Source organism: Mytilus galloprovincialis, chromosome 6 (assembly GCF_965363235.1).
Source record: "Mytilus galloprovincialis chromosome 6, xbMytGall1.hap1.1, whole genome shotgun sequence".
Classification (NCBI taxonomy): domain Eukaryota; kingdom Metazoa; phylum Mollusca; class Bivalvia; order Mytilida; family Mytilidae; genus Mytilus; species Mytilus galloprovincialis.
In genome coordinates, this window is record NC_134843.1 from 5198112 (window position 1) to 5210703 (window position 12592).

At 32.5% G+C, this 12592-nt stretch overlaps 1 protein-coding gene across 6 annotated transcripts in view; it reads right to left on the reverse strand.

Annotated features, from left to right (window-relative positions):
- LOC143078775 (uncharacterized) overlaps positions 1 to 12592 on the reverse strand; it is a 60645-nt gene that overhangs the window by 20193 nt on the left and 27860 nt on the right. For all 6 annotated transcript variants that reach the window (XM_076253739.1, XM_076253738.1, XM_076253740.1 and 3 more), the window contains 6 exons: positions 7950 to 8054; positions 7046 to 7176; positions 6192 to 6312; positions 4887 to 5016; positions 3882 to 4079; positions 3034 to 3182 (listed from right to left, as the gene is read on the reverse strand). In XM_076253739.1, the coding sequence (XP_076109854.1) occupies positions 3034 to 3182; positions 3882 to 4079; positions 4887 to 5016; positions 6192 to 6312; positions 7046 to 7176; positions 7950 to 8054 (834 nt within the window). The remainder of the gene's footprint in view (positions 1 to 3033; positions 3183 to 3881; positions 4080 to 4886; positions 5017 to 6191; positions 6313 to 7045; positions 7177 to 7949; positions 8055 to 12592) is intronic.

A 12592-nucleotide genomic window follows, 5' to 3' on the forward strand; every position in this document is an offset into this window, starting at 1 on the left:
AGAGAAAAAAATGATTCTACTTATAATCAGGCTCGCCGACCAAACGTTATCTTTTCAAAAATCTTCATGTATGATATCTTTAAACTAGAGGCTCTAAAGAGCCTGTGTCGCTCACCTTGGTCTATGTGAATATTAAACAAAGGAAGCAGATGGATTCATGACAAAATTGTGTTTTGGTGATGGTGATGTGTTTGTACATCTTACTTTACTGAACATTCTTGCTGCTTACAATTATCTCTATCTATAATGAACTTGGCCCAGTAGTTTCAGAGGAGAAGATTTTTGTAAAAGATAACTAAGATTTACGAAAAATGGTTAAAAATTGACTATAAAGGGCAATAACTCCTAAAGGGGTCAACTGACCATTTCGGTCATGTTGACTTATTTGTAGATCTTACTTTGCCGACATTTATTGCTTTTTACAGTTTATCTCTATCTATAAAAATCTTCAAGATAATAACCAAAAACAGCAAAATTTCCTTAAAATTACCAATTCAGGGGCAGCAACCCAACAACGGGTTGTCCGATTCATCTGAAAATTGCAGGGCAGATAGATCTTGACCTGATAAACAATTTTACTTCGTGTCAGATTTACTTTAAATGCTTTGGTTTTTGAGTTATATGCCAAAAACTGCATTTTACCACTATGTTCTATTTTTAGCCGTGGCGGCCATCTTGGTTGTTTGGCCGGGTCACGCCACACATTTTTTAAACTAGATATCCCAATGATGATTGTGGCCAAGTTTAGTTTAATTTGGCCCAGTAGTTTCAGAGGAGAAGATTTTTGTAAAAGATTACTAAGATTTACGAAAAATGGTTAAAAATTGACTATAAAGGGCAATAACTCCTAAAGGGGTCAACTGACCATTTCAGTCATGTTGACTTATTTGTAAATCTTACTTTGCTGAACATTATTGCTGTTTACAGTTTATCTCTATCTATACTAATATTCAAGATAATAACCAAAAACAGCAAAATTTCCTTAAAATTACCGATTCAGGGGCAGCAACCCAACAACAGGTTGTCCGATTCATCTGAAAATTTCAGGGCAGATAGATCTTGACCTGATAAACAATTTTACCCAGTGTCAGATTTGCTCTAAATGCTTTGGTTTTTGAGTTATAAGCCAAAAACTGAATTTTACCCCTATGTTCTATTTTTAGCTGTGGCGGCCATCTTGGTTGGTTGGCCGGGTCACGCCACACATTTTTTAAACTATCTATCCCAATGATGATTGTGGCCAAGTTTGGTTTAATTTGGCCCAGTAGTTTCAGAGGAGAAGATTTTTGTAAAAGATTACTAAGATTTACGAAAAATGGTTAAAAATTGACTATAAAGGGCAATAACTCCTAAAGGGGTCAACTGACCATTTCGGTCATGTTGACTTATTTGTAAATCTTACTTTGCTGAACATTATTGCTGTTTACAGTTTATCTCTATCTATAATAATATTCAAGATAATAACCAAAAACAGCAAAAATTGCCTAAAATTACCAATTCAGGGGCAGCAACCCAACAACGGGTTGTCGGATTCATCTGAAAATTTGAGGGCAGATAGATTTTGACCTGATAAACAATTTTACCCCTGTCAGATTTGCCCTAAATGCTTTGGTTTTTGAGTTATAAGCCAAAAACTGCATTTTACCCCTATGTTCTATTTTTAGCCATGGCGGCCATCTTGGTTGGTTGGCGGGGTCACGCCACACATTTTTTAAACTAAATACCCCAATGATGATTGTGGCCAAGTTTGGTTTAATTTGGCCCAGTAGTTTCAGAGGAGAAGATTTTTGTAAAAGTTAACGACGACGGACGACGACGACGACGACGACGACGGACGACGGACGACGGACGCCAAGTGATGGGAAAAGCTCACTTGGCCCTTCGGGCCAGGTGAGCTAAAAATGAACCTACCCCCCCCCTTTTTACCTTCTAACCCCAATATTACATTATATATTACATTTATTGAAAAATCTGAAGTAAAAAAATCAGACAAGACTGTGAGTGAAGCAAAGCATGCAGTCATGTTCCAATTTGAAAATAAACACCCTCTATTTATTAGTTAGATTTGAACATTAATGAAAAATGCATGATTCTATTCATAAGCAGGCTCTGAATTGTGGTGATTTAGCTGTTTTTTGAAAGATTTTACCAAGCTTAACGACCAAAAAATAGAGTGTCCGTTACCATGACAACCACTCATATTTTCCCACTTAAATTTTTTTTTTGAGCAATATTCATTTACTGCTTCTATAAAATGGTTAGGAAACAATAAATATAGCATACTAATTTGTAAAAAAAAACACTATTTTGTAATCCAAATAAATATTTCTGTATCAGAAATCTTATCATTTAACTAAGAAATAAATAGCAATTAGTAAAATATTAACAGTGATTATTGGTGAATTGAAATGAAAATGATAAAAAATGCATCTGTTTACTGCAGAAATATGAAATGGTTTAATGAAAAAGTTACATGAATGATATGATGAAAATAAATACAGAAAAAATGCAGTGTCAGTGATATATAGAATGTTTCTATTGGTACTTGAATACTGTACACATATGAATCAACAGTACTACAACAATGTGAAATATGTCCTCTTGTGTGAGGAATTTATACACAAGTAACTTTATTTACAAATATTTATCAAATTCTAACATTAAAAGTAATGTACACTTGTAATTTTTTTAAAGATCAAAGCATAAATTGCAATAGAATGAGTCATATACTGAAATAGCAGAACTTTTTGTGGAGGATTTAATTTCGTTTGATTTGTGGAAAAAATATATCCATGAAATTAAAACCATTGAAAATTTAACATACAAATAATATTTCATTCATTTTCTGGAAACTACGAAATTAAATCGCAATGTAATCTTATGTAGAGATAAAATCACGAAATATTAATCCCACGAAAATGAATGTTTCTACAGTATTTCTTAAACTACTGCAAATTTTAAGAAACAGACTTTCATTGTATAAGCATTCAAGTACATTACAGTTATGAGAAGTTTGTGTAATGACTTATATACCTCAACGTCTCCTGATTCCATCTTCTTACTAGCTTGACCTAATTCCACAGTTCTGACCCGTTGAGCAAAGTTCAAACTACATATAGTTTCAGCCACATTTTTTTCCACAGGAGCGACCTGTACTATCATTAAAGTCTTGCTATCACCACCTGTATCATAAAACAATGAGGTCATTTATAAATCAGTAAGAAGTTGCAATAAAATACATTAAGTTTGCTTTTCACTGAATAATATTCAAAACTGCATTTTTTTGCAATAACATAAACATCACAATAATTTCTAATCCTACTGTATTCAGAAATTATTTCATTTCATAATAAAATGTGAAAAACGCAACAGAATCTGATTTGCCAAAATAAAAACTTGGTCATAATTACAGTAGTGATTTCCTTCCGAAATGTTTTTGCAATTGCATTACTTTGATCTTGCAATTTACCAAATTGGCAATCATAAATGTGCACATTACTTTCTGAATTTATGCAGTATGTCATGTGAAAATTCTGGAAACTTTGCCACAATGTATGTGCAATGTAAGTATACAATTTTTAAAATTATTTTTGTGGAGTAAAATGTTGTATATTGATTTGGTCTACTGTACTGTGTAATGTTTTTGATAATTCCTGTTATTTTTACATGTATTAGGTACATTTCTTTAAAGCCCTGGATTTCTTTAATATGATTCTTTCAAAATAATGCTGCCAGTGAAACCAACACACTGTTTACATAGGTATCAAAAGAAGTTAAACCAGGTCTATCAAAGTGTAAACAAAGGTAAGCAATTCTACCAGACTAGTCACATCAAAATACTTGTATATATGTATATAATAAAAGAATTAAACACTGCCTACCTAAACTATCTTGTAACAAATATGTGAGCTTTGAGTTTCTGTAGGGTACAAAATTCTGTTTAGATCTCAAGGCATGTATAACATCTCCCAGAGAAGACAGAGATTTATTGATATTCTGAGCCTCCTTCAGTCGGGTACCATCAGCTCCTGATTTACTCACTCTCTCTGAGCCAGCTAAATCTACCAGGTTCAGTTTACCTATAATATAACAAAACATTGATATTACCTCCTGATTTACTCACTCTCTCTGAGCCTGCTAAATCTACCAGGTTCAGTTTACCTATAATATAACAAAACATTGATATTTTTGTGGTCAAATCTGAGCATAGGCTTAGCATTGTGTATGAGTTTCATAAACTCTAAATGAGACAAACTTAAGTTAGAGTACTGAAACAAACAAATAAATAGCAATTTTCAATAGAACAGTACTTAACTCACTGCTCAAATTCATAGTCTGAGAGTTTTGGTTTGTGTTTCAGTTTCGTGAAATTTGCATGAGGAAAACTTAAGTGAATAGTAAAATCACAAAAATACTAAACTCCAAGGAAAATTCAAAACGGAAAATCCATAATCAAATGGCAAAATTAAAAGCTTTTAACACATCAAACAAATGGATAACAACTATCATATTCCTGACATGGTACAGGCATTTTTTTATATAAGATTGCACCTAATGTTTCCTTCACCAAGAGTGTGTGTGTGAATTGGAAAAGGGGGGAGGGGAGACAAAAGTGTCAAAATAAGTATAAATGAAATTCAAACTGATAGAATATTAGTTAATAACCATGTAAGTTAAAGTTCAAGCATATTCCGATTTAGAAATGAGCAGGTTTACTTCATTTGGTATTTAAATAGTGAGGGTGAATTAAAATGTTGAAATTAGATTTTGAATTTTAGAGTTGTGTTTCTCAAAAGTCCTATGGTACATGTATAACTAGAATTCTTATCTTTTCATGAAAATTACAACACATATTGTCATGCACCATCATTTAACTAAAAGTTTACCAATAGTTTTAGTGTTTGTTGTCCTATTGACCCCTGTCACAGTAACACATAGTAATGCATGTGATCTGGATGAATGTTCATTCATGTTTGTTGTTGCTGTGGCTCTGTTCTTCTGACCAATAGAAAATACCTGTCAAATGTAAAGTATTGGATGAATTCTGGGTAATATTTTAATGTAGAGAAACACAGTTATAAATAATATCTGAATGCATTCATCAGTCTAATAAGAAAATAAATGAGGAATGTGTCCATGGGACACAGAAAATGCCCTTGCTTTCATATAACATTATAAAGGGACTTAACTTAAGAACTGTTAAAGTGACACTATCCAAACTTGTACTTGATCTGAGTTTTATGGTAATAAGCATTGTTTATAAGTTTAACATTTAGTTGAGGCAAACTTAAATTAGAGAACGGACGTGAAAAAAAAATCACCATTTTTTCCATTTGTAAAGGGGAATAACTCTAGAATGGTAAAAGTGACGCCACCAAAATTCAAACTTGATCTGTGTTTTGTGGTAATAAGCATTGAACATAAATTACATAACATTTGGTTGAGGAAAACTCAAGTTAGAAAAAGGAAACAAAAAATCACCATTTTTTCCATTTGTAAAGGAGCATAACTCTATAACAGTAAAAGTGAAGCCACAAAAATTAAAACATGAACTTTAGCGGTGATAAGCATGGTGGATAAGTTTCATAACATTTGGTTGAGGCAAACTTAAGTTAGAGTTCAGAAACCATTTCTGGGGTGTATGGATGTACATACGTATGTACAGAGGGACAAGGGTAAAACTTAATGCCCCCTCCACTACGGCAGGAGCATAAAAACAAAGGACTACCTTAAAATTTCAAACATTGTATCATCTTATTCTCATTTCACAATTATTTGACCATTACTTTTCTCAAGTGAGTTGTTTCATATTTTTTCATGTTGGGGCATTTAATAGCCAACCATATGGTATGGGTTATTTCTTATTGTGGAAGGTCATACATGTAAGTTGCCTATAATTTGTTACTTCCACTTCATTTGACATATGGTGGTGTCTCATTTGCAATCATTTCACATCCCTTTTATGTTTATATTAACTTTAACCCTACTTTTATAAGCAATATCAACTGTGCAGGTTATAAGAAAATGGACTCACTTAGACATAGTATGCCAATAAATACATTTCTTTTTTAATTACAAAACATAGCATATCTTATATAAAAGTGGAACTGAAGTTTTTATATGGAGTTGTATGAAAATGTACAGGATACTTTTTGGACAATACTCATTGAGTTTTATAATACATGTATTACCTCATTGACATGTGCTACTGTACTGACTTCAACAAAGGACAGACCAGGAACATATAGCCCACCTCCGTCGGGATTCATCTTCACTTCCATCTTATAGGACGGATCATCACTTAACAGATCTCTAAAAAACAAATAAAAAATATTTGATTCACATTTTTTTTCTGAGTGATCAAAATAAACTAAATTGATGCAATTTTTTTTTTGCTTTAAACCTGTAGAGAAGATTTCGATAAGTCTTCTAATAATTCAACTTGAGCTGTTCCATAAAAAACATTTGACCAATATAAGGCTATTTAAATTTTCAATTATAGGTGAATGTCATCTACAGCGGAATTCTAAATTTGCCTGTATGGTTATCGAGATTTAAAGTACCTTCTCTACGTACCATGTACCTTGTTTAAATGACACATCCTTTACTACTTTACCAGTAGAAATGCAATAAATCAAAACCTACTAACAAGATGGGTGCCACTTGTGGAGCACAAATTGCTTTCATTTTTGGGACTCAACCCTTTTTAGTAGCCTTTATAGCAGTTGATATAAAGTTATCAGTCAAATGTTTTGTTGTCAGCTACAAGTCTTCTTTTTTTTTTAAACTTTTGATTGTGATGTCTTTTGGTGTTCTGGAATTATACCTTTCATATGTTCAAAACTTAATTCACTACTAAATTTCAAATCTTTCCAAAATGCAATAAATTCAGGAGTTTATTGGCAAGTCATAAGACTTATTTAGTCAAAATGTGACATATAATGGTAAACAATTGCAGTATTCATTCAGAACTCGTGTAAGGTACATTTCAATCACAAACAGATAAAAGTGTTTTGTGGAATAAGAAAGACAAGATCTGTTTTACCTGATCATTTCATTATAGATTTCTATAGCACTGACAGTAATTGTAAACTGCCAGTCGCCTCCCCTGGTTGACGTTTCACTGAATAATTCCTTCAATGCTCGTTGATTTATACCTGGATCACTTTGTGGTCCCTACAGTGGGAAAAAATGAATTACAAAAAATTGTAATACTGTGCAAGAAAAAACACAAACAAGTTTAGGAATTGTCCTTTAATTTTTTCTTTTTGACCCAAAATAAAGTAATATATAAAGTTTATAATTATTTCCTTGTTATTTATTATTGGTTCTGGTATGTTGGGGGATTAACATCAATTCCCAAATATATATATAGCTTCAAACTAAAACTTACTCTCTTTTGATTTCAATACATAGATTTTTGTAGAGATTTACTCTAAGAATTGCACAAGATCTTCACTTCTTGTGATATTTCTATATGAAATGAACTCATTGATAGTCCAGTATCGGATGTCATGGTACTATCGAGCCTTTTTTTTTAATCTAGAATACCAGTTTTATATATGGAATGTTAATGACCTTTGGGGGCCATATTTGGGCCCATAATTGGAAACACAATCTTCTTCTATAGAGTAAAGTGCTTTTCTGTCTTTTTTTTGCATTAGTTGATGTATTCTTTTAGATTTTAAGATTGAAACAAAACATCTAAATGCATCTTGTTTTAACCTTGCCACAATTTTATGTGATTATATTATGTCAGGAGCTTTGGGGTTGTCCTTAATAACATCTTGACAGTTGTTTTAATTCTACATCACAATTATGTACATCTTATTCTTAAGTCTTCAGAGATTTTGCTTGACACATTGTATAGATATTTGTATACATGTTGAACACTGTATGTTAACCTCTAATTATCTTTTCATTTTTGTTTTTCAAGTCACATGTCTTACCTCCATAGTAAATGTTTTCCCTGAGCCTGTCTGACCATAGGCAAAGATACACACATTGTAACCATCAATGCAGGATGTTACTAAAGCCTTCACTTCATCAAACACCTAAAAACAGAACAATACATGTACAATTAAAAAACCTTGGTGACCCTACACTCTCACCAGATTCTTAAAGACTCATTACTACTACAAAAGTCAAGTTATAAATTTCTTGACGATATGCACATCTACATATTATGTCTTTCTTTATTATCTATAAAGTTTCATAAAATTCTGTTGTGTGGTTTTAGAGGAGTTGTGATAACAATCTTTTGCAGTGGTATATATGGATCAAAGTTACAAGTTCAACAGGGTATAAATTCTAGACAACAGGTTGAATTTCCCATCGGTATGAACATCTCCATACTATATCCATATAATCTACAAAGTTTCATGAAATTCTGAAATGTGGTTTCAGAGGCATTGCTATTACAACAACAGGACTGACGGACTGAACCACAGACGGACTAAACCACTGACTGACAAATAGACAGGTAAATTCATTATACCTTACACAACTTTGTTTTGGTTGTGTATAGAAATTTTTCAAACCATAAAAAGAACATTTTTACTTGATTGATTGTCCTATTAAATTTTGTGACTTTTAAGTAATAAAATCATTAATTGTCCAGTGAAAAGTTTTTAAAATGGACTAATATTTCTATTATCTTTATATGAAACAATACCCATAAGGTAATAATACAATCCCATTTCTACATAGGTTCATTAAAAGACATTTTCACTAGCCTGGAAGGGAGGGGACTGGATCATTGCTAGCCAAGATGCTTTTAACAATGGGGCCCATTTAAATAATGGACTTTTATCTAGAAAACTGTCGTAGATGCATTCCAATTTCATTTTGATAAAGAGAAAAGACCAAAAGAAACAGGATTTTTTGGGGGGATGTGGTGATGGGTAGAGATGATAAAGGAGCTATCTCATTTCTCATTTTTTATATAGATTAGACCTTCGGTTGTCCGTTTGAATGGTTTCACACTAGTAATTTTTAAGGCCTTTTATAGCTTGCTGTTTGATGTGAACCAAGACTCTGTGTTGAATATGATACTTTGACCTATAATAGTTTTCTTTTACAAATTGTGACTTGGATCTATAGAGTTGTCTCATAGGCACTCATACCACATATATCTATTTTCTATGTTACAGTAAATAACAAAGAGTTTGGATGAATTACAATTGCACTTTACAAATCAAAACAAATAAAATAACTTGATAACAGTGTTTAAGTACACTTCATTAATGTCAGGTGTACAATATAGGTCTTTTATTATCTAGATGTATTTTGAATACTTTGAACTGTATACTAAAATACTTGTACTACAATGTGAAAATTAATCATCAAATTACTAAATAAACAAATATTAATTTGAAATGATAAAATTATATCTCTTAAAATAGATATTACTAACAACTGACATCTGTTTAAGGATAGACATATTTCACCAATCTGAAGCATGGCTTTACGACAGGAACAATGTCCTATTCTTTGTCAGCTCTGTGAGGTAGATGTCAGAGTCAAATAGAAGTGTCAAAACTGTGACTTGTTGCTGTGTACAAAGTGTAAAGATACAGTGCATTCTAAATCAAAACTGAGAAAGAACACACAATCATAATTATCAACCAAGTAGTTAAACAAACTGAGAAGGTTTCCAGTAACATTGACCCCGAGAAGCAAGAAGGTCAAGCCGTAATGCAGTCATTTGGAGACCAATTTAATGTGCCACCTAAAGTTACAATAACCAATGTAACTAAATACAACACCAGACACGAGGGAAGAATTAACAAGTTAGCGATATCCTCGGATAATTCACTATGGATTGCGCAACTAGGAAAATTAGAGAAAGTCAAAATACAAGGACAAAAACTAGAGGTGCAATGTAGTTTCAGTTGTTCAAGCGATGCAATCATAGGCAGTTTAGTTGACATTACTATTACTACTAGTAATTCAAATGATCTCCTTTTATCTACACAAGATGACAAAATAAAGCAAATTAGGTGTAAAAGATTTTTTGGAAAGGTAGTTGGCACCTCGAATGAAATAGTTGACACTGACTACTATGTAGAATCAGCAAAGCTAATGCATGTTCATGCAACTAAAGATGATAAAGTTATAGTATCGGGACGCGAATCCTTTCCTGGAAAAAAGAGGTTTATAATGGTCATGGATAGGAGTTGCAAAATTCATTATAAATTGGTTGGATCTTATACATCTATAACAAGTACCAGTAATGGTAACATCTTTGTGCTGGAAGTAAATGGGGATAAAGTCAGTGTGTTGGTGTTAGGAAACACTGGTGTCATTTGGTATTATAAAGGACATCCAAGTGTCAACAATGACAAATCTCCATTTGATCCACGAGAACTAGTAACAACACCATTAGACAATGTTATTGTTGCTGACTGTTCTAACCACACCCTACATGTTCTTAACAACACCGGCAATCTACTTACCCTCATCAATACTAGGGATATAGGAATAGAATGTCCTTACTCTTTAGCTTGCACTACAGAAGGAGAATTAAGTGTGCTCTATGTGGGATGCAATTCCTGGCTTACAAGTACAATGAAGCATAATCTGTTCAAGATCAACATTACAATTTGAACTTTTTTGTGGTCAATAATATTAAACATATATCGCATAAAAATGATAAAACAATTATTCAAAGCAAAACATACATAATTGAGTGATGTTATATTAATGTATTCTTCATTTTAAAAGAAAGCTATATGGTCAGAAAGTGACATTATATTTCCTCAAAATTAAGAGGCTGACAAACTTGGACTTCGAAAATTGCATATTTTCCCTTTATAAACGAATTAAAGTGAATCAATTTCAGCTCTGAATTAGTATTTCAAATGCAATAATGGAATTCACATAGTTTGAAAGAACAGAAAATGAAGAAAAATATGTCTCACAAACTGAAACATTTTGTATCTCTCTGTGCCAAGTTTTCTTTGAAATTTAATGAAATCCGTTATTGAAGTACAGCACAACAATTCTCAATCAAAGAGCTGAAGAGCTCTGAGGGGAAAGATGGCAATTTTTTCTTCTTTTTTTTGGAGAGGGGTGTATCTTTTGATAGTCTACATACAAAGAATGAACAAAAGAACAGCTAAAACATGTAGAAAGGTTGACAATAGTGCAATCAATTGTTGTTTGATGTGATTTCCTTTCCTTAGTTAAGAATTCATCATGGAGTCAATTTGGACCAATGGAACTGAGATCTGCACCTTCTCAATCAAAACATTTTATTAAAGTTAATTATATAAAATCAACTGAATTCTACCATTTAACAACATTTTAATTGTGTACCACTAAACAGCAGGCTAGGGTCATTCTCCATTTTTTGTGACAGTACTTTAAGATTTATTATCTTTTTTCTCAAGAAAGTGAGGACTGAAAATTCTATTCAGTTTTAAATTTCCATTGATAAAGTTCCAGTTACAACTCTCATCACGGGGATACATGTACTTATAAAAACCAATATGATTGATATAAGCTGTGTGAAGCTTGTTTCCAGATCCTACATTTTGATATATTTGTAAATTTCATGAATAAATAGGTGAAAACTACACAGTAAAACATTTTTAATTTCTTATATAAACACTGATGTCATTACAATATAACAGGTTGGATATATCATGGGCCTACTTCCATTCGTCCAACTCGGGTTAGTAGAGTCTATCGACTTTACCCGACTGACAACCGAACCCCCGGAGTTTGTCCTTTTGAACCTACCTGAGTTAACTCGACATCAACCCTGGGTCGGGGCAGGTTTAATCGAGTTTCAAGATGGCGTCAAGTAGTTGCAACAAATAAAAGTGATACAAATAAACTGGTATTTGACAAAATACAGCCGAAGAATAAAGCTGACAAGGGGAATTTATTATTGCCTGTATTTCGGAATCAGCAAATATTGTTCATGTGTATATTTGGTCCTCAAATCTCTTCAACTTCGTACTTTATTTGACCTTTTATAACATTTTTAATTCGAGCGTCACTGATGAGTCTTTTGTAGACGATACGCGTGTCTGGTGTAAATGTTAAATTTTATTCCTGGTATCAATATGATGAGTTTATTATCAGCTGTCGGTGGTGGTTGGAAATAAAATAGAAATTAATTATTTTTCTTTGAACGATTTTTCAAAGTTTCATTTTTTTTTAACTCACTAACAAACTATTTTTCAAAAGCAAACAGGATCAGGACTTTTCTTTGTGAAACACTATGTAATATTATTTTTTATTTTAATGCTCAGCAAAAAACATTTTTTTTTCACCTCCATTATAATAGTCAACTCGATGGAAGAGTTTTGACTTCGATTCGGAACGGTTGCGCACATGCGCATTAGCACTGACCTTTCAACTAGAGTTAACCCGAGTTGGACGAATCGAAGTAGGCCTATGATGTAATCTATGGATATATTTAGAATATTTCGAAATATATATTTTTCCGGAGTGTAAGGGAGAGCTCAAAATACGACAATTTCACAAGAAACAGAATGGAAATGTGTGAAAAAGTGTTTAAATTCAATCTATTCATTTTTGTGTCTCATTAATCTCAGTAAGATTTTTTTTGGGGGGGGGG